Source organism: Anas platyrhynchos, chromosome 31 (assembly GCF_047663525.1).
Source record: "Anas platyrhynchos isolate ZD024472 breed Pekin duck chromosome 31, IASCAAS_PekinDuck_T2T, whole genome shotgun sequence".
Taxonomy (NCBI): Eukaryota; Metazoa; Chordata; class Aves; order Anseriformes; family Anatidae; genus Anas; species Anas platyrhynchos.
In genome coordinates this window covers 6213416-6233500 of record NC_092617.1, presented here as the reverse complement: position 1 = coordinate 6233500, position 20085 = coordinate 6213416, and the positions used below count along the sequence as shown (strand labels likewise).

At 64.4% G+C, this 20085-nt stretch overlaps 5 protein-coding genes across 11 annotated transcripts; 2 read left to right on the top strand and 3 right to left on the bottom strand.

The window, feature by feature from the left end:
• Positions 1–58: 58 nt before the first annotated feature.
• On the bottom strand, positions 59–669 carry NOP10 (NOP10 ribonucleoprotein). The gene is made up of 2 exons (XM_072029801.1): positions 439–669; positions 59–347 (listed from the first exon to the last, which is right to left on the bottom strand). The coding sequence occupies exons 1-2, from the start codon at positions 601–603 to the stop codon at positions 207–209; spliced, it is 306 nt and encodes a 101-aa protein (XP_071885902.1). The 5' UTR covers positions 604–669; the 3' UTR covers positions 59–206.
• A 429-nt stretch (positions 670–1098) lies between these two features.
• On the bottom strand, positions 1099–4650 carry LOC140000060 (ribosome assembly protein METTL17, mitochondrial-like). Of its 3 annotated transcripts, XM_072029790.1 has the most exons (11): positions 4414–4647; positions 4018–4077; positions 3855–3921; positions 3454–3535; positions 3286–3359; positions 2449–2522; positions 2188–2295; positions 1687–1755; positions 1549–1584; positions 1350–1436; positions 1099–1125 (listed from the first exon to the last, which is right to left on the bottom strand). In XM_072029790.1, the coding sequence occupies exons 1-9, from the start codon at positions 4643–4645 to the stop codon at positions 1577–1579; spliced, it is 774 nt and encodes a 257-aa protein (XP_071885891.1). In that variant the 5' UTR covers positions 4646–4647; the 3' UTR covers positions 1099–1125; positions 1350–1436; positions 1549–1576. The 3 variants fall into 3 exon arrangements, with proteins under 3 accessions (XP_071885891.1, XP_071885892.1, XP_071885893.1); XM_072029791.1 differs by lacking the exons at positions 2188–2295; positions 2449–2522 and adding an exon at positions 2999–3093 and having other exon boundaries at positions 4414–4643; XM_072029792.1 differs by lacking the exons at positions 1099–1125; positions 1350–1436; positions 1549–1584; ... (1 more) ...; positions 2188–2295; positions 2449–2522 and adding an exon at positions 3010–3109 and having other exon boundaries at positions 4414–4650.
• Positions 4651–5096: 446 nt separating this feature from the next.
• CIDEB (cell death inducing DFFA like effector b) lies at positions 5097–7540 on the top strand. The gene is made up of 5 exons (XM_072029796.1): positions 5097–5274; positions 5551–5674; positions 6645–6794; positions 6875–7056; positions 7326–7540. Exons 1-5 carry the CDS (start codon positions 5261–5263, stop codon positions 7447–7449), a joined length of 594 nt encoding a protein of 197 aa, XP_071885897.1. The 5' UTR covers positions 5097–5260; the 3' UTR covers positions 7450–7540.
• Positions 7541–7655: 115 nt separating this feature from the next.
• On the bottom strand, positions 7656–13914 carry NOP9 (NOP9 nucleolar protein). Of its 4 annotated transcripts, XR_011805359.1 has the most exons (11): positions 13527–13912; positions 11382–11759; positions 10537–10716; positions 10162–10303; positions 9687–9876; positions 9422–9562; positions 9219–9326; positions 8627–8836; positions 8431–8536; positions 8185–8332; positions 7656–7908 (listed from the first exon to the last, which is right to left on the bottom strand). XR_011805359.1 is itself a non-coding variant. In XM_072029760.1 (10 exons), the coding sequence occupies exons 1-10, from the start codon at positions 13642–13644 to the stop codon at positions 8253–8255; spliced, it is 1653 nt and encodes a 550-aa protein (XP_071885861.1). In that variant the 5' UTR covers positions 13645–13912; the 3' UTR covers positions 7656–8252. The 4 variants fall into 4 exon arrangements, 3 of the variants coding, with proteins under 3 accessions (XP_071885861.1, XP_071885862.1, XP_071885863.1); XM_072029760.1 differs by having other exon boundaries at positions 7656–8332; XM_072029761.1 differs by lacking the exon at positions 9219–9326 and having other exon boundaries at positions 7656–8332; positions 13527–13914.
• Positions 13802–19486, top strand: RABGGTA (Rab geranylgeranyltransferase subunit alpha). 2 transcript variants are annotated; one of them, XM_072029763.1, is made up of 16 exons: positions 13802–13911; positions 14458–14559; positions 14640–14764; positions 15342–15502; positions 16608–16772; positions 16854–16937; positions 17015–17097; positions 17311–17406; positions 17521–17614; positions 17701–17752; positions 18028–18116; positions 18208–18296; positions 18389–18502; positions 18685–18798; positions 18888–18975; positions 19178–19486. In XM_072029763.1, the coding sequence occupies exons 1-16, from the start codon at positions 13909–13911 to the stop codon at positions 19324–19326; spliced, it is 1608 nt and encodes a 535-aa protein (XP_071885864.1). In that variant the 5' UTR covers positions 13802–13908; the 3' UTR covers positions 19327–19486. The 2 variants fall into 2 exon arrangements, with proteins under 2 accessions (XP_071885864.1, XP_071885865.1); XM_072029764.1 differs by lacking the exons at positions 18389–18502; positions 18685–18798.
• Positions 19487–20085: the final 599 nt, after the last annotated feature.

Here is a 20085-nt window from a genome sequence, read left to right as displayed (position 1 = left end):
GAAGGGGGCGTGGCCTGGCGGAAGCCACGCCCTCCCCGTAGAGCACGCGGGCGCAGCGTGGGAAAAACGCATTTTATTGAATGGAGGCGGCGGCGCGGGGGCTCCCCCGGGTCCTAGCGCCGGGTCCTAGCGCCGGGCCCGCCGGTTGGGGGTTACGGGGCAGGGAGGGGGGAGCTCCCGGTGCCGCCCCCGGTGCCGCTCCCGGCTCAGAGCAGCGGCCGCGCCTGCTGGGTGAGCAGGACGCCGAAGCGGCGCTTGAGGACCAGGCGGTGCCGCGAGAAGCGGTCGTCGGGGGAGAAGCGGGCGGGGTGCGCCGAGAAGGTCGGGCTGCCGGACGGGGACGTCTTCTGCGGGGACAGCGAGGAGCCGTGAGGCCGGGGGCGAGCCGCGGAGCCCCCCCGGTGCCCTCCCGGAGCCCTCCCGGAGCCCCCCCGGTACCTTCAGGGTGTAGACGCGCTCGCCCTGCTCGTTGTGGTAGTACTGCAGGAACATGGCGGCGGCGGCGAGGAGACAGAAGGGGGAAGAAGAAGGCGGAAGCGGAAATGGAGGGGGCGGAGCCTGCGCGCTGTGCCCGCAAGGGCTGCTGGGAGTTGTAGTCCCCATGCGGCTCAACCCCCCCCTTTGTGTATTTCCATCGGGGGTGACGTCACGCAGCGTGACGTCACGCGGGCCGGTGTCACTCACCCCAGTGACGTCACCGCCGTTCTCCCTTCCCATTGGCTGCCCCCCCCTCGCCGGGGAAGGGCAGGAGGTCGCCCCAGCGGCTGGCCCGGGCCTGGCGGTAGAGGGACCTGCGGGATGACGTCACTGAGGGGGCGTGTCCCTCGGGGTTATGACGTCATCAGTGACGTCACACCGCGCCTACCGGCCGTGCCGCGCCGCCGTCACCGCCAGGCGCCGCTGGGCCCCGTCGGGGCAGCAGAGGGACAGGGAGACGTGGCGGGGGCGGGGGCGGACGGGGGCGGTCACCCGGGCCCAGCCCCCCGGCGGTGACGTCATCGGGTCGGGCGGCGACGTCACGGGGTCGGGCGGTGATGTCACGGGGTCCCCAGGTGACATCAGGGCGCTCCCGCGCCTCCGCACCACCAGGAAGGACACCAGCTCCCGCTCAGGGGCAGAGGGGTTCTGGGATGGGGGAGAAACGCGTGGGTCCCAGTACATACCAGTATAAACCAGTATGTCCCAGTACGTCCCAGGGTCCCCCCCAACACATCCCAGTGCCCCCTCAGTACATCCCAGTCCATCCCAGTAACCTCCCAGTATGTCCCAGTGCCCCCCAAGTCCATCTTAATACATCCCAGTGCCCTCCCAGCCCATCCCAGCCCATCCCAGTATATCCCAGTGCTCACCCCCGACAGCGGCAGGGGCCAGAAGCTCTGGGCGAAGGCGCAGGCCCGGCCCTGGCTCAGGCGGGGACAGGGCAGGCGGTGGGGACACTGCGGGGACATCACAGGGGGGGGTACTGGGGGATACTGGGAGGGACTGGGAGGGATTTGGACGAACTGGGAGGGACTGGGAGGGGACTGGGGACATCCTGGGGGCGCTCACTGGGGCGAAGATCTCCACGCTGTCAGCGTCAGGTCCCTTTTTTGGGGGAGAATGGGAGATAAAAGGTTGGTGACGTCATCGATGACGTCATGGCGGGTTGGTGATGTCACTGATGACATCACCGATGACGTCACCCACCTGCAGCAGCTCCTCCCGTGCCTCCATCAGCGCCCGGTGCCCGGCGCGGGTCCCGTTCTCCAGCAGCACCTGGGGGGGGGGGGGGGGGCACCCTATAACCACCCCCAGTGACCCCAAATCCCCCCCAGAATCCCCCAAAATGACCCCAAATCCCCCCAAATGTCCCCCACCCTCCCCAAATGACCCCAAGAGCCCCCCAAATCCCCTCCAGCCCCCCCCAAATGCCTCCCAGGCTCCCCCCAATCCTCCCTCAATGCCCCAAAATGACCCCAAACTCCCCCAAAATGAATTAAATCCCCCCCAATTGGCCCCAAAATGGCCCCAAAGCCTCCCCAATGCCCCCAGACCCCCCCCAAATCCCCCCTAAGCCCCCCAAAGACCCCCAAAACCCTCCCTTAACCCCTCCAAACCCTTCCCCAAACCCCCCCCAGCCCCCTCCCAACCCCCCAAACCCCAAAATCCCCCGAATTCACCCCAAAAATCCCCCTCCCCCCCCCTCACCAGGACGCCCCCCGTCCTCCCCCACAGCCCCCGCAGGGCCTGGGCCCGCTGGCCCCGCCCCCTCAGCCCCTCCAGGGCGCGCCGACCAATCACGAGTTCCCATTGGGCCTAGGGGGCGGGGCCAAGAGAGAGGGGCGTGGTCAGGGGCGGGGCCAAGCGCGGGGTGGGGCCACGAGGGCATGGGGGCAGCAGGGAGGGGGCGGGGCTTGAAGGAGGGGGCGTGGCCATGCTTGGCCCCGCCCCCCGAGGGGAGGGGCTCACCTGGGGGCCGGGTGGGAGCAGGGGGCGGAGGAAAACGGGGCCGAAGTGGGCGGGGCCTGGCATGGCTCCGCCCCCTGTGGGCGGGGCGAGATGGGTCAGGGCCCCGCCCCCAAAGGGCCTTAAAGGGGCCCTGCAGGGCCCCAAAAGGGCCCAAATCCCCCCTAAAATTACCCCAAATTGCCCCAAATTCACCCCAGCCCCCCCCCCAAATGCCCCAAATCCCCCTAAGTGACCCAAAATTGCCCCCAAATCCCCCCGAATTTGCTCAAAGTCCCCTCAAAATCCCCTAAAATTGCCCTAAATCTCTCCAAAATGCCCCAAATCCCCTTAAATCCCCCCAAATCCCCCATAGCGAGACTGAATTTCCCCAAATCTCCCCAAAATTGCCCCTAATCCCTTCAATCCCCCCCTAAAATTGCTCCAAATCCCCCCAAAATGCCCCAAATCCCCCCCAGCCACCCTAAACTTCCCCAAATCCCCCCCAGCAACCCAAAACCACTCCGAATTGCCCAAAACCGCCGGAATTCGCCCCAAAAATCCCTGCCGGTACCGTGGCGCAGGCGCTCCGCCAGCTCCCTCAGGGCCTCGCTGGGCTCCACGCAGACGAACTGCTGCAGGCTGCGGCCCCACACGTCCTGCGCCGCCCTATAGGGGACGGACCCTATGGATCCCCCCCCACACCCTATAGAGGAGCCCCCCAGACCCTATAGGGGAGCCCCAGATCCTATAGGGGACGGACCCCCTGATCCCCCCCAAAACCCAACAGACCCCCCCCAAACTCTATAGGGGATTCCCTAGACCCTATAGAACCCCTATAGACCCCCTATAGCCCCTCACCAGCACGCGGCCCCCAGCCCGGAGCCAAAGTCCAGCAGGGTCCTGGGGGCGAAGTCGGGGGCTCGGGCCTGGATCTGGGGGGGAGGAGCGGGGTCAGCCCCAAAACCCCCCCAAAAAAAACACAAAATTGGCCAAAACGGCCCCAAATGGCCCCAAAACGGCCCCCACCTCGCTCAGCGCCCGCCCCGCGGCCGCGTAGTCCCGCGCCAGCCGAGCCACCAGGTAGCCCCGAGCCGCCTCCGCCGTGACCCTGGGGGGGAAAGGGGGGCCCTGTAGGGGCTATAGGGCCCCTGTGGGACCCCACACGCCCCTATAGGGCCCCAAACCCCCATTATAAGGCCCCAAACCCCCGCTATAGGGCCCCAAAACCCCCTATAGGGCCTCTGAAAGACCCTAAGACCCTCCATCAGGTCCCCCAGACCTCCTATAGGACCCCCAACCCCCCTATAGGGCCCCCAGACCCCCCTACAGGGTCTCTATAGGGCCCCAAACCCCCCTTTTAGGGTCTCTATAGGGTCCCACAGACCCCTATAGGGTCCCCCCGCCCCTATAGGGCCCCCCCCGGGCACCTCACTTCGGGCTCCGGGCTCCGGCTCCGCCTCCTGGCTCCCGAAGCCCCCGGGGACCCACAGACGTCTATAGGGGACATGGGGAAGGGGTGGGGGTGACGTCACCGCTCCCGTTGATGACATCATCACCACCCCCCCCCGATGACATCACCGCCCCGCTCACCGGGGGGGCGCCGCCCCCACAGCCGCAGCCTCAGCGCCTCCGCCTGCTCCCGGCTCCAGCCTATAGGGGAAAAGGGGGGGAAAAGGGGGTCAGCACGGCCCTATAGACCCTACAGACCCTATAGATCCCCTGTAAGCCCCTATAGGTCCCTTATAACCCTTACATGGTCCCTATGGATCCCCTATATGGCCCCTATAGAGCTCCTAGATCCCCTATAGATTCCCTATAGACCTCCTACAGATCCCCTATAGCCCCTACGGATCCCCTATAGATCCCCTGTAGCCCCCTTATAACCCCCGTACAATCCCCTATAGCCCCTATAACCCCCAAAACAGCTCCTATAACCCCCCTATAGATCCCCTATAACCCCCCATAGCCCCCCCATATCCCCCATACCTCCCTCCTGCAGCAGGATCTTCGCCGCCCTTGCCAGGGCCGGGGGCAGCTGCAGGGTCCCGGGGTGCACGGCCCCCGCGTGCTGCAGGGACGGGGTCAGCGGGGCCCTACAGGGGGCCCTACAGAACCGCAGGGACCCCCCAGGGACCCCCCAGGCCCTATAGAGACCCCGTAGGTCCCATAGGGGCCCCATAAACGCCCCCAGAGCACCACAGGGACCCCCCCAGCCCATATAGAGACCCCATGGAGCCCTATAGGGACCCCATATGCCACATATGGACCCCCCAGAGCCCCATAGGCCCTATAGGGACCCCCATAGGGAACCCCAAGCACTATAGGGACCCCCCAAAACCCCCCAGAGCCCCATAGGGACCCCCTAGAGCCCTATAGGGACCCCCTCAGCCCCTATAGGGACCCCCCAGAGCCCCCCATAGGGACCCCATAGGGACCCAGGCCCCGCCCCCTTCCCGCCATGCCTTGCGCCCCGCCGCTCCCCGCGCCCCCCACGGGGCCCGCAGCAGCCGCCGCGCCGCCATGGGCGCCGCCATCTTGGCCCCCAGCCCCACGTGACACCGAGGCGGCCAATGCGAAGCGAGGACCGGCGCGTGATTGACAGGCGCTTCCCCTCCGCCCCCTCGCTCATTTGCATGCGCGCCGCTGATTGGCTGCGAGCCCCGCTCTTAAGCTGCGCCCCGCCCCCAGGCCTCGCAGTCGGCCCCGGAGCCCGCCCGAGGCCTCCCCGCCCGCAGCGCGGGGCCCGGAAGCACCGGGAAACCCCCAGGGACCCCCCAGGGGACCCCCGAAACCCCCCCGGGACCCTCCGGGACCCCCCCGGGACCCCCCGGCCATGGAGGTGCTGCGGTGAGCGCGGGGAGCGGCCCGGGGGGAGCGGCGGCGGAGGGGGCATGGGCGGCGCCATCTTGGATTGGAGGCGAAGAGGGCGGCGCCATCTTGGGCGGGGGCTATGGGGTCGGGTGGGAGCCGCCATCTTGGGTGTGGCGGCGGCCATTATGAGTGGGCGCCGCCATTTTGGGGGGGAGGCGCCGTGCCACCGGGAGCCGCCACGTTGATGGCGGCGCCCCGCTGGAGGCGGCCATCTTGAGGGCGTGGCTTTTCTCTCGCCCCGCCCCTTGTCAGGACGGTGGCCCGCAAGGCCTGGCCCGCCCCGGCCCCCCCCCCGCGGCCATTTTGGGTGTGCGACCACCGCCGGGGGCGGCCCCGGGGGGTGCTGGCGGCCGGCCTGGAGGAGCTGCGGGGGCAGGTGAGGCCCCAACTGCCCCCGGGACCCCCTAATTACCCCCTGGGGCGCCTTAATTACCCCCCTGGCCCCCCTAATTACCCCCACGGGCCTTAATTACCCCCCAGACCCCCGGTAATTGCCCCCCAGGGGCACTAATTGCCCCTTTGGGAGCCCCCTGATTGTCCCCAGGACCCCCCACAATTGCCCCCTCGACCCCCAATTGCCCCCAGGCCACAACTAATTGCCCCCACCCATCCCTAATTGCCCCCCAACACCCTGTAATTGCCCCCTTGGGAGCACCCTAATGGCCCCAAGGCCCCCTTAATTACCCCCAAGACCCATAATTGGCCCCCAAGACCCACAATTGCCCCTTGGGAGCCCATAAAATTGCCCCCAAAGCCCCTAATTGCCCCCAAAACCTGAAATTACCCCCCGAGCCTCCCTATAATTACCCATAATTGCCCCTGGGGACCCCATAAAATTACCACCAAAGCCCCTAATTGCCCCCAGAACCTTAAATTGCTCCTGGGGAGCCCCCAAATCGCACTCAGGTCCCAGAACTGACCCCACAACCCAAAAAAACACCCCATAATTACCCCCCATGACCCCATAATTGCCCCCAGGACCCACAGTTGCCCCTGGGGAACCCCTCAAATTACCCCCGGGACCCCAAATTGCCCCGTGGGAGCCCGCTAATTGCCCCCAGGCTCCCCCAAATCGCACTCAGGTCCCATAATTCACCCCACAACCCAACTGATTCACCCCATAATTGCCCCCACGACCTGCAATTGCCCCTGGGGAACCCCTAAAATTACCCCCCAAGCTCCCAGTTACCCCCAGGAGGGCCCTAATTGCCCCCCAATCAAACTCCGGTCCAAAAATCGACCCCACAACCCAACCGAATCACCCCATAACCACCCCGTTAACCCTAATAACTGCCCCACTGACCCCATAACTGCCCCCCCGACCCCGTAATTGCCCCTCGGGGCAGGCTGCCGAGGCTCTGGGCCTGTCCCTGCCGGTGGAGCTGGTGCTGGCGGAGGACGGCACGGCCGTGGACACCGAGGGCTTCTTGGGAGCGCTGCCGCCCCACACCCCACTGGTGGCTTTGGGGCCGGGCCAGCGCTGGGAACCCCCGAAGGTGAGCCCAAAAAAACCCAAAAACCCCCTTCTGGCTGCTCGGCACCCCTGAAAAAACGTTTTTTGTCCCCAAAACCGCAGGCGGTGACGTTTGGGGGGCAGTGGGAGCCCCCTGGGGCGCGGGGCGGGGACGAGGTGGCGCGCGTGACGGTGGCGCTGGCGCGCGCCGGGCCCCAGGACCTAGTGGGGCGGCTGCGGGTGACGGCAGCCGTGCGGGGGCTGCGCTGCGACATGGTGGGGCTGGGCCCCGAGCGCCTGCTCAGGTGGGTGCCCAAAAACCCCAAAAAAGCCCCCCCGACCCATGGAGATCCCAATGGGGCACAGAAAGGTCCTGCCCCATAGCAGCTCCTTGTGCTCCACTGGGTCAACGTTGGCCCCATGGGGGCTCCTCCTGCCCCACACAACGCCCCCCGACTTGTGGGGCCACCCTATGGCTGCGGGGTCACTCTCCTGCCCCATAAGTGGCTCCTGCCCCATAGCGCGACGCCGTGGGGCAGCTCCGAGCCCCCCCTTTGTGTCCGTCCTCCCCCAGGGAGCTGCTGCGGCTGCTGGCGGCCACGACGCGCGCCGTGGGGCAGAGCCTGCTCAACCTCTCGGCCCTCCTGCGCCGCCTCCTGGACAGCGCCCCACAAAGGGGCGGGGCCTACGAGCACTGAGCCACGCCCCCTTCATCATAGCCCCGCCCCCCCCGACTTGTAGCCCCGCCCCCTTTCCCTGGAATCTGCCAATAAAGAGATGTGAAGTGGCTTGGAGGACTCATTGGGGGGGGGGGGACAAAATGGCTGCTGAAGGGCGTGGGGGGTTGGGGGAGGAGCCAACGCGCCTGGCCCCGCCCCCTGATCACAAAAATGAAGTGAAAAAGTGAAAAAATAGGTTAATTTATAAAAATAGGGATAAAATAGAAAAAACAGAGCAGACAAGACCGGGCTAGGAGGCACCAGAGCGTCACCTGGTAGCGTCCTCTCCTCAGTCCTCCAGGAACTCTATGGTCACCGGTCCTCCAGGAGCTCTACGGTTAGGTAGTCCTCCAGCAGCTCTATGGTCACCAGTCCTCCCGGAACTCTATGGTTTGGTAGTCCTCCAGCAGCTCTATGGTCACCAGTCCTCCAGGAACTCTATGGTTAGTGGCCCACCAGCCACTCTATGGTTGGTGATCCTCCAACAACTCTATGGTCACTGGTCTTCCACCACCTCTATGGCCAGTGGTCCTCCAGGCTGCTCTATGGTTGCAGCACAGAGGGGCAACACTCTACCTCTCAGTCCTCCAAGATCTCAGTGGTTTGAGCCCCGCCCATGGTTTGGCGACACTCTACAGTCCTCCACCGCCTCTATGATCTCCGCACCAAGCCGGGCAACTTTCTACCCCCAAAAACCGCTCTCTATGACCTCACCTCCTTCCGGCTCCTCCAAGCTCCGCCCCTGACGCCTCTCTACCCCGGCGGTGGCAACTCGCTGGCTCTCAGTCCTCCAGCCAGGGCCGGAGGCGCCGCTCCACGCCGCGCCCGTGGGGGTCCCGCAGCAGCGCCGGGCGCTGGGGGGCTGCGGGGGGCGTTGGGGGGGTTATAATGGGGTGGGGGGTGTTGGGGGAGGGCAATAAAGGGCTGGGGGACGTTTTGGGGGACGTTTTGGGGGCTCACCCAGCTCAGCGGCGATGGCGGCGCAGGCACGAGGTGAGGCGGAGGCGAAGATGGCGTCGAGGACGCGGCTGCCGTTGCGGTGGCAGGCGAGGGACAGGAAGCGGCCCTGGGATGAGAGCCCGGCAGCCCCCGGGAACAGGAAGTGAGGTCACGGGGAGGAGACCACGCCCTCGCCCCCCAAGATGGCAGATGTTACCTTCAGCTTGCGCAGGAGGCGGCGTCGGGTGCGGGGGGGCACGGAGGGGGCGCTGAGGAGCGCGTCCCACACGCGGCTGCCGGGGGGGCTGAGCGCCAGCGCCGCCAGCGCCGGGGGGTGCAGCGCCTCCAGAGCCTCCAGCACCGGGCCCGGGTCCGAGAAGTGCAGCAGGTGCTGGAGCAGCAGCGAGCCCGGCACCGTCACCGAGAGCTGCGGGGGGAAAAAAGGGGCGCTGGGAGGAGACTGGGAGGCATTGGGAGGGGGTTGAGGAGGGACTGGGGTATACTGGGATGTACTGGGAGGCACTGTGAGGGGGTTGGGGGGGACTGGGAGGCACTAGGATATACTGGAAGATGACTGGGATGTACTGGAAGGGACTGCGATATACTGGGAGTGGATCTGGGAGCGACTAGGAAGGGTTTAGATGGGATTAGAGGGTATTGGGAGGCACTGGATGGGGATTTGGGGGACTGGGAGGCACTGGGATATACTGGGAGGGGATTAGGTGGGACTGGGAGGAACCGGGAGGGACTGGGATCAACCCAGAGCACTGGGGAAGCCCCGCCCCCTCCCCGTGGCCCCACCCCCTCACCTCAGGCCCCGCCCCCTTCTCACTGTCCCCGCCCCCCCAGGGCCTGAGTGCCCCCAGTGGCCCCAGGCAGCTCCGGCGGCGCTCGGGCGGCTCCCAGCAGTCGACAGCCTATTGGACGAGAGCAGAAGGGGGCGGGGCTTAGCCCAGAGGGGCGTGGCTTTCCCGAGAGGGGGCGGGGCTTATCAGAAGGGGGCGGGGCTTACCTCGAGGAGGCGGCGCAGGGCCAATGGCTGCAGGGGGGGGTGGCGGCGGCAGGCGCCCGCCAGGGCCGTGAGCACCCCGGGGTGGCCCCGCCCCAGGGGCTGCTGCAGGGCGGGGCCCAGCTCCTCCAGCACCTCCCCCACCTGGGGGCGGAGCCAGTGTTAGCCACGCCCACACCAAGCTCCACCCCCACACACCAGGCCCCGCCCACAAGGGGTGGAGCCTCACCGCCTCCCCTCCCATTAGGCCCACTGAGGCCCCGCCTACCACGTCGCGGGGGGCGTGGTCCAGCAGGCGCTGCAGGCCGTGATTGGCCAGCCGGTGAGTGGCCACGCCCAGCAGGCGGCCCCGCAGGTGCTCCCGGAAGAGGCCCCGCAGGCACCGCGGCCCCGCGGCCCCGAACAGCGCCTCCACCAGGCGGCCGCGCTGAGCGTCCTCCAGCGCCGACACCAGGGGGCTGTGGGGGAGAGACGGGGAGATGGAACCCATGGCCAATCAGAAACGGGGAGATGGAGGAACCAGCCAATCAGAAACGGGCAACCAGAGCCCCCAACCAATCAGAAAAGGGCAGTTAGACTCACTGACCAATCAGAAACAAGAGGCCAGAACCCCCCTCCCCCCCCCCAGCCAATCCAAAACAAGCCCTCAGGCCCCGCCCCCTCTTTCCAAGCCCCTCCCCTTTCCCCCAAACCCCACCCCCTGCCCAAAGCCCCACCCCCAGCACCAGCCAATGGGATCTCACCTCTCCCCAGGGGCGTGTCCAGGCGGCACCAGGTAGCCAATGAGGGCTTGGCAGAGGCGGGCGCAGGCAGCTGATTGGCTGTGGCGCAGCGCCTCCAGCGCCGCCTGCAGGCAGAGGCTGGCACAGGGCGGGGACACCAGGGCTGGGGGCAATTAGCGGGGTAATTAGTGGGGGGGTAATTAGAGGATGGGGGGCAATTAGGGGGGTCAGGGATTAATTGTGGGGGGTTAGGGGGCAATTATGAGGGCTGGGAGAGTAAGTAGTGGGGTCGGGGGGTAATTAAGGGGTCTGGGGGGTAATTAGGGGTTAATTAGGGGTTAATTAGGGGTTAATTAGGGGTTAATTAGGGGTTAATTGCCCCCCCCCCACACTCACAGGGCAGATTCTCCTCCAGGATCTCCGCCAGCTGCTCCAGGAGGAGGGGGAAGGAGGGGGGAAGCCCCGCCCCCTTCAGTGCAGGCCCCGCCCCCTTCGGCTTAGGCTCCGCCCCCTTCGGGACTGGCTCCGCCCCTTTCCGTTTAGGCTCCGCCCCCTCGGGGGGGTGGTGAGGGGGGTCTGGGGGGGGGGCAATGAGCAGTGAGAGCGCGGCTCCTTGCCCCTAATTAGCCCCTCCCGTTAATTAAGGGGAGCAGGAATTAATTAATTAATTGTCCTTCCCATCAATTTGTTCTGTCCTTAATTAATGCTAATTGCCCCTCATTGCATTCCAACAGCCTCAGTAATGCCCTGAAACCCCCAAAATACCCCAATGTTGCCCCAAAATAACCCCAACATCCCCCCAAAACACCCCCAAATCCCCCAAAACACCCCAAAACACTCTCAATAATCCCCAAAACTCCCCCTATAATCCCCCCAAAAAACCCAAATCCCCCCCAAAACCCTCTAAAGACCCCCCAACCTCCCCCAACAATCCCCTAAACCCCCAAAAGCCTCCCAATAACCCCCGCAAACCCCCCCTAAACCCCCCCAATACCCCCTAAAACACCCCCTGATAATCCCTGAAAACCCCCCAAAACCCCCAAAAACCCCAAATCCCCCCCAAAACCCCCTAACCTCCCCCAACAATCCCCTTAACGCCCCCAAAACCCCCCAGTACCCTCAAAACGCCCCCCGATAACCCCCTAAAACCTCTCAAGCACCCCCCGATATTCCACAATAATCCCTCCCAAACTCCCTCAAACCCCCAAAATCCCCCAAATTGCCCCCAAAACCCCTCTCACCTCCCCCGGGGCAGCCCCCCAGGGCCCTCAGCAGCGCCCTGAGCACGAAGCTGCCGTTGGGGTGCCGGGCGAACGCCAGCGCCTCGCCCCGCACCGCCTCCGCCTGCCGCCTCACCGCCTCCTCCAGCTGCCCCAAAACCTCTCGTTCTGACCCCAAAACCTCGGGGACGCGCCTCAGGGCCGCCTCCAGCACCCGGGCCCCTAGGGGGTGCCCCGCGGGCCCCCCCAAGCCCCCCACCAAGGGGCTCAGCACCCGGCTCAGCGCCGCCGCCGGCGCCCGGGGCAGCAGCGCCTCCAGCAGCCGCGAGCCGCTGGGGTCCAGCGCCGCCCCCGCGCCCGCTGCCGCCGCCTCCTCCAGCACGTTTGGGGCAAAAAGATCTGGAAAAGAGCAAAAAGAATCACAAAATATCGCGTTAATATCCTAAGCTGCTTGGTTGTAAAGAGTTAGCGGGGGAAAGTTGGCCTCGTCGCCCCCAAATGGCTCCCGAAAGAAGGAAATCGTATAAAAATGCCTTCAAATCCCATTAACAATCCCGAATTTATCTGTTTTCCCCCCAAATGGCTTCCTAAATAAATAAGATCCTATAAGAATTCCTTCAATCCCCATTAAAAACCCTTAATTTCTCTATTTTCCCCCTGACTCCCTAAGAGAACAAAATCCTAAAAAAAAACACTCTCAAACCCCATTAAGAATCCTAAACTTCTCTGCTTTTCCCTCAAATAGCTCCTAAAAAAAACCAAAATCCTATAAAAATGCCTTCAAATCCCATTAACAACCCCAAATTTCTCTATTTTTCCCTAAATGGCTACCTAAAGAAGCAAAATCCTATTAAAAATACCACCAAACCCCACTACAAATCCCAAATTTCCCTATTTTCCCCCATAAATGAGTTTTTAAAGATGCAAAAATCTCTAAATCCCCCGAAATCGCTCTGAATAACTCTCAGTCCTTTAAATACCCCCACAAAGAGATCGAAATACACTCAGAAAACATAAATCCACCCCAAAAAAAGCCTCAATGACCCCCCTATTTTGCTATACAAATCCCAAATGTCCCTAAAAAGTCCCAAATCCCTCCAAAAAATGCTAAAACTGCTTAAAAAATGATTTGTTTCTACTCAAAATACTTCGTGGAGACCCCAAATCTCCTCAGGGAAGGCTTAAGGAGCCCAAATCCCCTCATGGAGCCCCCAAAAGAGCCTCAACCCCCCAGAAAAACCTCTTCAACCCCCAAATCTCCTCATAAACCCCTCAAATAACCCCCAACCTCCCAAAAAAATCCACTTTAACCCCTTTATTCCCTCATAAAACCCCAAAACTCCTGTCAGAGGAGCGCTCCTGCCCCCTCAAATCCCCTCCTGGAGCTCTGAAAGGAGCTTCAGCGCCCCCAAAACCCTCTCTAACTCCCTAAATCCCCTCATAAACCCCTCAAATAAGTCTCAACCCCCCAAAAAATCCACTTTAACCCTTTTATTCCCTCATAAAACCCAAGAATCCTGTATGAAGAGTGCTCCTCCGCCCTCAAATCACCTCACGGAGCACCAAAATCCCCTCATGGAGCTTTGAAAAGCGCTTCAGCGTCCCCAAAACCCTCTCTAACCCCCTAAATCCCCTCATGAACCCTTCAAATAACCCTCAACTCCCCAAAAAGTCCATTTTAACCCCTTTATTCCCTCATAAAACCCCAAATTCCTGTCAGAGGAGCCTTCCTCCCGCCTCAAATCACCTCACGGAGCACCAAAATCCCCTCACGGAGCTCTCAAACCAGCTTCAACGCCCCAAAAACCCTCTCTACCTCCCTAAATCCCTTCATAAACCCCTCAAATAACCCTCAACCCCACAAAAAGTCCGTTTTAACCCCTTTATTCCCTCATAAAACCCAAAATTCCTGTCAGAAGAGCGCTCCTCCCCCCTCAAATCACCTCACGGAGCCCCCAGATCCCCTCATGGAGCTTTGAAAAGCGCTTCAGCTCCCCTAAGACCCTCTCTAACCCCCTAAATCCCCTCATGAACCCTTCAAATAACCCTCAATCCCCCCAAAACCCCATTTTAACCCCTTCCTCCCCTCACAAAGCCCCCAGTTCCCCTCAGCAACCCCCCTCAGGAACCCTCCCGCAGCCCCCAGCGCCCCCCGGACGCTTTTACCGAGCTCCTCCGGGCTCAGCCCCTCCTGCAGCGTCTCCAGAGCCCGTCGGAAATAAGCGGCGACGTCGCCCTCCAGCCCCGGGCCCCCCGGGCCCCCCCGGCCCCGCCGCACCCCCATGGCGCCCGCCGGCCTTCAGCGCACAGGAGGAGGAGGAGGCGCCACAAAATGGCGGCGGCCACCCCGCGCCGCTGACAGAGGGAGGGACAAAATGGCCGCCGCCGCTGGCCGCCGCCATCTTGGTGGCACCGCGGCGGCCGCCATCTTGGGGGAGGTTTCCTATCCCACAGGAGGCCCCGCCCCCCGTTCCGCCTCCTTCCCGGCGTGCCCCGCGCCCGCCGCCGCCGCTCCCGGCCCCGGTGCCTCTCGCTGCTCCCCGCCGCCATGGTGAGTCCGGCCCACAATGCCCCGCGGCCCCAGTGCCTCCCAGTACGGCCCAGTTCCTCCCAGTAGCCCCCCAGTCACCCCCTGGCCCTCCCCAGTAGCCTCCCAGTTCCTCCCAGTAGCTCCCAGTGCCTTCCGGTCCCTCCCAGGCAGCTCCCAGTAACCGTCCAGTACGCCCCAGTTCATCCCAGTGCCCTCCCAGTACATCCCAGTATCCTCCCAGTCATTTTCTTATCCCTCCCAGTACCTCCCAGTCCATCCCAGGCCCCTCCCAGTATATCCCAGTGCCTCCCAGTCCATCCCAGTCTATCCCAGTGCCTCCCAGTTGCTTCCCAGTCCCTCCGAGTATCCCCCAGCCCCCTCCCAATCCCTCCCAGTCTGTCCCAGTGCCTCCCAGTAACCCCCCAGTACATCCCAGTCCCCTCCCAGTCCCCTCTGATCCCTCCCCAGTAGCTCCCAGTATCCCCCAGTCCCCCCCAGCCCCTCCCAGTCCCCCCCAGCCCCCTCCCCGCTCCCCCCGCCCCTCCCCAATCCCAGCATGCCCCGCAGCACGGCCGCCTCAAGCTCCGCCCCCCGGACGCCGCGCGCCGCAAGCAGCGCGAGGAGAAGCTGCGGCGCTACCGCGTCGCCATGGCGACGCTGATTGACAAGGTAACCCCGCCCCCTCCACCAATGACGCCCCGGCTCGGCGCGTGGCCCCGCCCACTGAGCCGCGCCGGCCTATGGCGCAGAGGGGGCGGGGCGAGCTGGACGCGGAAGTGGTGGAGCTGACGGGGGCGGTGCTGGCGGCCAATCCCGACGTGGGCACGTGCTGGAACCTGCGGCGGCGCGCGCTGGAGCTGCTGGGCGGCGATTGGTGGGCGGCGGGGCCGGGGGGCGGGGCCTCGGGGGGTGGGCGGGGCTTCAGGGGAGGGAGGGGGGAGCGGGGAGGGAGGGGGAGGAGGGGGTTGGGGGGGACTGGGGGGAACTGGGAGGAACTGGGAGGGACTGGGAGGGGGTGGGGGAGAAAGGGGGGGATGGGGGGACTGGGAGGGGGACTGGGGGATACTGGGAGGGGGGATGGGGGGGATTTGGGGGACACTGGGGTGTACTGGGACATACTGGGATATACTGGGAGGGGATACGGGGGCACTGGGAGCAACTGGGAGGCGGTATGGGGGCAATTGGGGGGCACTGGGATATACTGGGAGGCACTGGGAAGGGAGTTGGGGGTGATATGGGGGGATTGGGGTGTACTAGGAAGGAACTGGGATGTACTGGGAGGAAACTAGGTCATACTGGGCTATACTGGGGGGAAACTGGGGGTCACCGGGGATCCTTTAAGGGTGTGTGCGGGGCTATATTGCCATATAGGGGTTTATACTGGTTTTTAGCGGTTTGTAGCGTTTTGTACTGGTTCCTACTGGTTTATACTGGTCCGTACTGGTGCGCAGGGTGCCGGGGGAGCTGGCCTTTGTTGGGGGGTGCCTGGGGGTGAACCCCAAATCCTACGGGGCCTGGCACCACCGGCGCTGGGTGCTACGGCACGCGCCCCCCGACCCCGCCGCCCAGCGTGCCTTCTGCGCCCGCCTGCTGGAGGCCGACCCCCGCAACTGTGAGACTGGGAGGCACTGGGAGGGCGCTGGGGGGCCGCTAGGAGGGGATCCAGGGGGGTTTGAGGGGGGTTTGGGGCGAAAAAAGGGGGTTTGAGAGGGGATTTTGGCGGTAGGGGGTTACTGGTTTATACTGGTTTGGACTGGGAGGGGGAGTGGGTGGTACTGGGAGACACTGGGAGGGCGGGTTGGGGGTCCCGAGCCATACTGGGAGTTTCTGAAGCCACACTGGGATGCACTGGGAGGAGTTTTGGGTTCAAAATACTTTGCTGGTTTATACTGGGAGGGCTTACTGGTAATACTGGGAGAGGCTTTGGGCCTCTGAAACCAACTGGTTTATACTGTGAGGGCTTTCGGGTGATACTGGGAGGGGTTTTAGCTCTCTAAAACCATACTGGGTGATACTGGGGTGTACTGGGAGGCTATTTTGGGTGTCCCAAACCCTACTGGGAGGAGTTTTAGGCCTCGAAAGCCATACTGGGAAGTACTGGGAGGATGTTTTGGGTGTCTGGGGTGATACTGGGAGGAGTTTGAGGCTTCTGAAACCATACTGGGTGATACTGGGGCGTACTGGGAGGAGATTTGGGGCTCTAAGGCCATACTGGGTGATACTGGGGAGGTATTTGGGGTGTCCCTAACCCTACTGGGAGGGGTTTTAGGCCTCTAAAGCCCTACTGGGATATAATGGGAGGATGTTTGGGGCTTCTAAAGCCATACTGGGACGTACTGGGACATACTGGGAGGACTTTTGGGTCTCTGGGCTGTACTGGGATGAACTGGGAGGCCATTTTGGGAGTCTTGGGCTGTACTGGGAGGCTCTTTGGGCCTCTACACCCATACTGGGAGGCCCTTTAGGGTCTTTAAAACCATACTGTGATGTACTGGGATATACTGGGAGAACCTTTAGGTCTCTAAAACCATACTGGTCTATAATGGGAGGTCTTTTGGGGCTTCTACATCCTTACTGGGATGAGTTTTGGGCCTCTACCTCTGTATTTGGAGGCCGTTTCGCCCTCTACCACCCAACTGGGAGCCCTCCAGCGCCTCCCAGTTCACACCAGTCCATACTGGTGCGTACTGGGAGCGCTGAGGGGGCTCCCCCCGCAGTCCACGCGTGGGAGCACCGCCGGGCGGAGGCCGGGGAGGCGGCGGAGGCCGAGTTGGCCTTCACGGCCCAGCTGCTGGCCCGCGACTTCTCCAACTTCTCGGCCTGGCACCACCGGGGCCGGCTGCTGGCCGACGGGCCCCTGCCCCCGGAACGCCTCCGGCAAGGTGCGTGGAGGCCCTTTTGGGGCGAAAAACGCTGAATTTGGGGTCTGTGACCTAAAATTGTGTGTTTTTGACCCAACCCAGAGCTGGAGCTGGTGCAGAACGCCGTCTTCACCGACCCGCAGGACCAGAGCGCCTGGGTCTACCTGCGCTGCCTGCTGGCCCGCGGTAGGGGCGGGGTTAAAAAGGGGGCGTGGTCAGCGGCAGGACACGCCCACACTGACCCCGCCCCCTCATTTGTTTAGCCACGCCCCCGCCCCGCCTCCTGAGCCTCCACGCGGACCTGGAGGACGGGACGCTGGCTGCTGCCTTCTCCCGCCCTGTTCTGGTGAGGCCACGCCCCCTTTCCCCTAAGCCACGCCCCCCTGATCAAGCCACACCCCCTTTTTATTAAGCCACGCCCATTAGGGCTTAAGCCCCGCCCCCTTCCCATTCTACAATGAGAGCAATGCAAAGTCTCTTCCGTTAAGCCCCGCCCCCTTCCGTTAAGCCCCGCCCCCTCGGTAAGCCCCGCCCCCTTCTGATAAGCCCCACCCCCCAGGTGTCCCCCGGCTCCCTGGAGGCCTCCCTTGAGGACCGCCCCCTCCCCGGGCCCTGGCGCCCCGCCGACGGCCGCCCCCGCCCCAGCTGCTTCTGGGTAAGTGTGACGTCACCGGGGGGCGGGGCCGACGGGGAAAGTGGGCGGGGTTAATGAAAAGGGGGCGGGGTCAAAGCCCAGAGGCTCCACCTCCTTTTGACGCCTCCCCCCCAGCTCTGCCCCCTGCCCCCTGGCCTGGCCACGCCCCCTGCCCGCCTCCGCGTCGCCTGGCAACGAGGCCCCGCCCACTTTGTGACGCTCCGCCCAGGTAGGAGGCCACGCCCCCTTTTTATAGCCCCACCCCCGGTGTATTTGCATGGCTCCGCCCCCTTCTGACCCCTCCCCACCCCACAGGGGAAACTGAGGCATGGTGGCAGGAGCCAATCGAGGCCCGGGAGCTGATCTGGTAAGCCCCGCCCGCTTTCATCAAGCCCCGCCCGCTTTCATCAAGCCCCGCCCACTTTCATCAAGCCCCGCCCACTTTCATCAAGCCCCACCCACTCTGTTAAGCCACACCCCTTCCACTCTGTTAAGCCACGCCCCTTCCAATAAACCACGCCCCCTTGCCATAAGCCACACCCCTTTACCCCCATTCCCTTGGGGTTAGGCCCCTCCCCCTGCGGCTAGGCCACGCCCCCTTGGTCTTAGGCCACGCCCCCTGACCCGTGGCCCCGCCCCCAGGCCGGAAGTGGGCGTGTCCGACCCCGCGGTGCTGTCGGAGCTGGCCCAGGCCTGCCGGGAGCTGCTGGAGCTGGAGCCGCGCAGCCGGGGTAAGCCCCGCCCCCTTTTTAAGCCCCTCCCCTTTGTGACCACGCCCATCTGGGTGACCACGCCCCTTTTTTCCTTTGGCCACGCCCCCAGGCTGCCTGTTAACCCTTTCCCTGCTGCTGGGCGCCCTGGGGCCGCGGGAGCACGGTGAGGAGCTGCGGCGCTGCCTGCGCTGCCTGCAGGTGAGAGGGGGCGGGGCTTCCCAAAAAGGGGGAGGGGCTTCCCAAAAAAGGGGAGTGGCCTCACGAGGCCCCGCCCCTTTTTCTGGGAGCAGGAGGCGGACCCGCTGCGCCGCGGCTTCGTGGCCGACCTGGCCTCGCGGGCGGAGGTGGCGCTGGAGCTGCTGCGGGAGGGGGCGGGGCTTGGGGAGCTCCGCCTCCAGGACAAGGTAAAGGGGGCGTGGCCTTGGTGGGGGCGGGGCTTATGGAAGCCCCGCCCCCTCCGCACCACGCCCTGAAGTGACCTCACCGTTAATGACCGCCTGGGTGGTGAGGCCACGCCCCCCAGGGGGTGACCACGCCCCCTAGTGGTTGGCCACGCCCCCTATGGTTATGGCCACGCCCCCCACAGGCTTTGACGTCACTTCCTCTGCTGGAGCACGCCGCCCTCACCACCCGCCTGGAGCTGGCCGGGAACGAGCTGGGGGCGCTGCCCCCGGGGCTGGGGGGGCTGCGGCGCCTGCAGGTCACGTGACTAAATTTTGGGGGGTGGGAGGGGTCACGTGGTGGTGGTCACATGACTTTTTTTTGGTTTGGCTCCGCCCCCTGATCCAGGTGCTGGACGTGTCCCGGAACCGCGTGCGGAGCCTGCGGGGCCTCCCACCCCTCCCCCGCCTGGAGGAGCTGCGATTGGACGGCAACCGTACCCTGGGGGCGGGGCTTAGAGTGTGGGGGGCGGGGCTGGGAGCGGTGGGAGGGGCTTAGCAGAAGGGGGAGGGGCTATAGGAAATGTGGGCGTGGCCTGGTGGGATGGATGCTGTTTATGAATGGGAACTGGTGGGCGGGGCTTGCTGCAGTGGGCGGGGCCTATCGGTGCCACACCCTCCTTAACTCCGCCCCCTCAGCCATAAGCCACGCCTCCGACCTGGCCCCATTGGCCGCCTGCCCCCGCCTGGCTCGCCTGCGATTGGTCGGGACGCCGTTGGCCGCCGCCCCCGAGGCCGCCGCCCAGCTGGACAAGCTCCTCCCCCACGTGGCCGTCGCCCTCGCCTGATTGGCCGGCTCCGCTTGCTCCGCCCCCTCCCCTCTGGACCTGGCTCCGCCTCCCTCGGGCTCTTAAAGGGGCAGGCGCCCCAATAAAGTGATGTCACGGGGGCGGGGCTGGTGGCCCCACCCAGGCGCCAGCTCTTCCCAGTCCCGCCCAGTTCCGCCCAGTTCCTCCCAGTTGCTTCACCGCCAGCCACGGTTGCGCCACCTCGGGGAGGGTGGGGGCCCCACGCGGCCGCCGGACCTGTTCAGCCGCCAAATAGTGAGCCTCGCCCGGGCCTGCCAAAAAGGGAGCCGACCTGCCTGTGCCCTGCAGCCCTTCCCTTGCCAAATAGTGCTCCCGCCCTGCCGAATTGTGAGCCGCCCAGCCCCGCCCGGCAGCCGCCCCGCGGCTAAATAGTGAGCCACCCCTGCCAAATAGGGAGCCGCCCCGCCCCTTGCGAAATCCGGAGCCTGTGGACGTGCCCTGTGGTCGCCCTGCCACATAGTGAGCCGCCTGCCACAAAGGGAGGCATGGGGTTGCACCATTCTGCGTCCCTGCCAGATAGTGAGCTCATGGTAAATAGAGAGCCGTGGGCTCATCCCGTAGTGCCTCCCTTGCCAAATAGTGAGCCAGGTCAAAAAGGTGAGCCCTGCCAAATAAGGAGCCATTGCCCCACCCCATAGGGACCCCTGCCAAATACGGACCTATTGACCTACTCAATAGCGAGTGCTCTGCCAAATACAGAGCCATTGGATTCCCCATAAGGACCCCTGCCAAAAAGGG

Bases quoted from the DNA above. Each gene is read 5' to 3' on its own strand.
- NOP10 (XM_072029801.1), bottom strand. From the start codon at position 603: ATGGGGACTACAACTCCCAGCAGCCCTTGCGGGCACAGCGCGCAGGCT. The intron at 348-438 runs GTACCGGGGGGG...CTGTCCCCGCAG, and splicing joins AGCGCGTCTACACCCTGAAG to AAGACGTCCCCGTCCGGCAG.
- LOC140000060 (XM_072029790.1), bottom strand. From the start codon at position 4,645: ATGGGCTGGGGGGGTCCCTGTGGTGCTCTGGGGGCGTTTATGGGGCCC. The intron at 3,536-3,854 runs GTGCCCGGGGGG...TTTCCCCCCCAG, and splicing joins AGCCCGGAGCCCGAAGTGAG to GGTCACGGCGGAGGCGGCTC. The intron at 2,523-3,285 runs GTGAGGGGCTAT...CCCCGCCCACAG, and splicing joins GGGCTGGGGGCCGCGTGCTG to GGGGCGGAGCCATGCCAGGC.
- CIDEB (XM_072029796.1), top strand. The intron at 6,795-6,874 runs GTGAGCCCAAAA...CCAAAACCGCAG, and splicing joins AGCGCTGGGAACCCCCGAAG to GCGGTGACGTTTGGGGGGCA. The intron at 7,057-7,325 runs GTGGGTGCCCAA...GTCCTCCCCCAG, and splicing joins GGCCCCGAGCGCCTGCTCAG to GGAGCTGCTGCGGCTGCTGG.
- NOP9 (XM_072029760.1), bottom strand. From the start codon at position 13,644: ATGGGGGTGCGGCGGGGCCGGGGGGGCCCGGGGGGCCCGGGGCTGGAG. The intron at 10,304-10,536 runs GTGAGTGTGGGG...AATTGCCCCCAG, and splicing joins CCTGGAGGAGAATCTGCCCT to CCCTGGTGTCCCCGCCCTGT. The intron at 9,877-10,161 runs GTGAGATCCCAT...TCTCCCCCACAG, and splicing joins GGACACGCCCCTGGGGAGAG to CCCCCTGGTGTCGGCGCTGG.
- RABGGTA (XM_072029763.1), top strand. The intron at 18,297-18,388 runs GTGAGAGGGGGC...TTCTGGGAGCAG, and splicing joins GCTGCCTGCGCTGCCTGCAG to GAGGCGGACCCGCTGCGCCG. The intron at 18,799-18,887 runs GTCACGTGACTA...CCCCTGATCCAG, and splicing joins GGGGGCTGCGGCGCCTGCAG to GTGCTGGACGTGTCCCGGAA.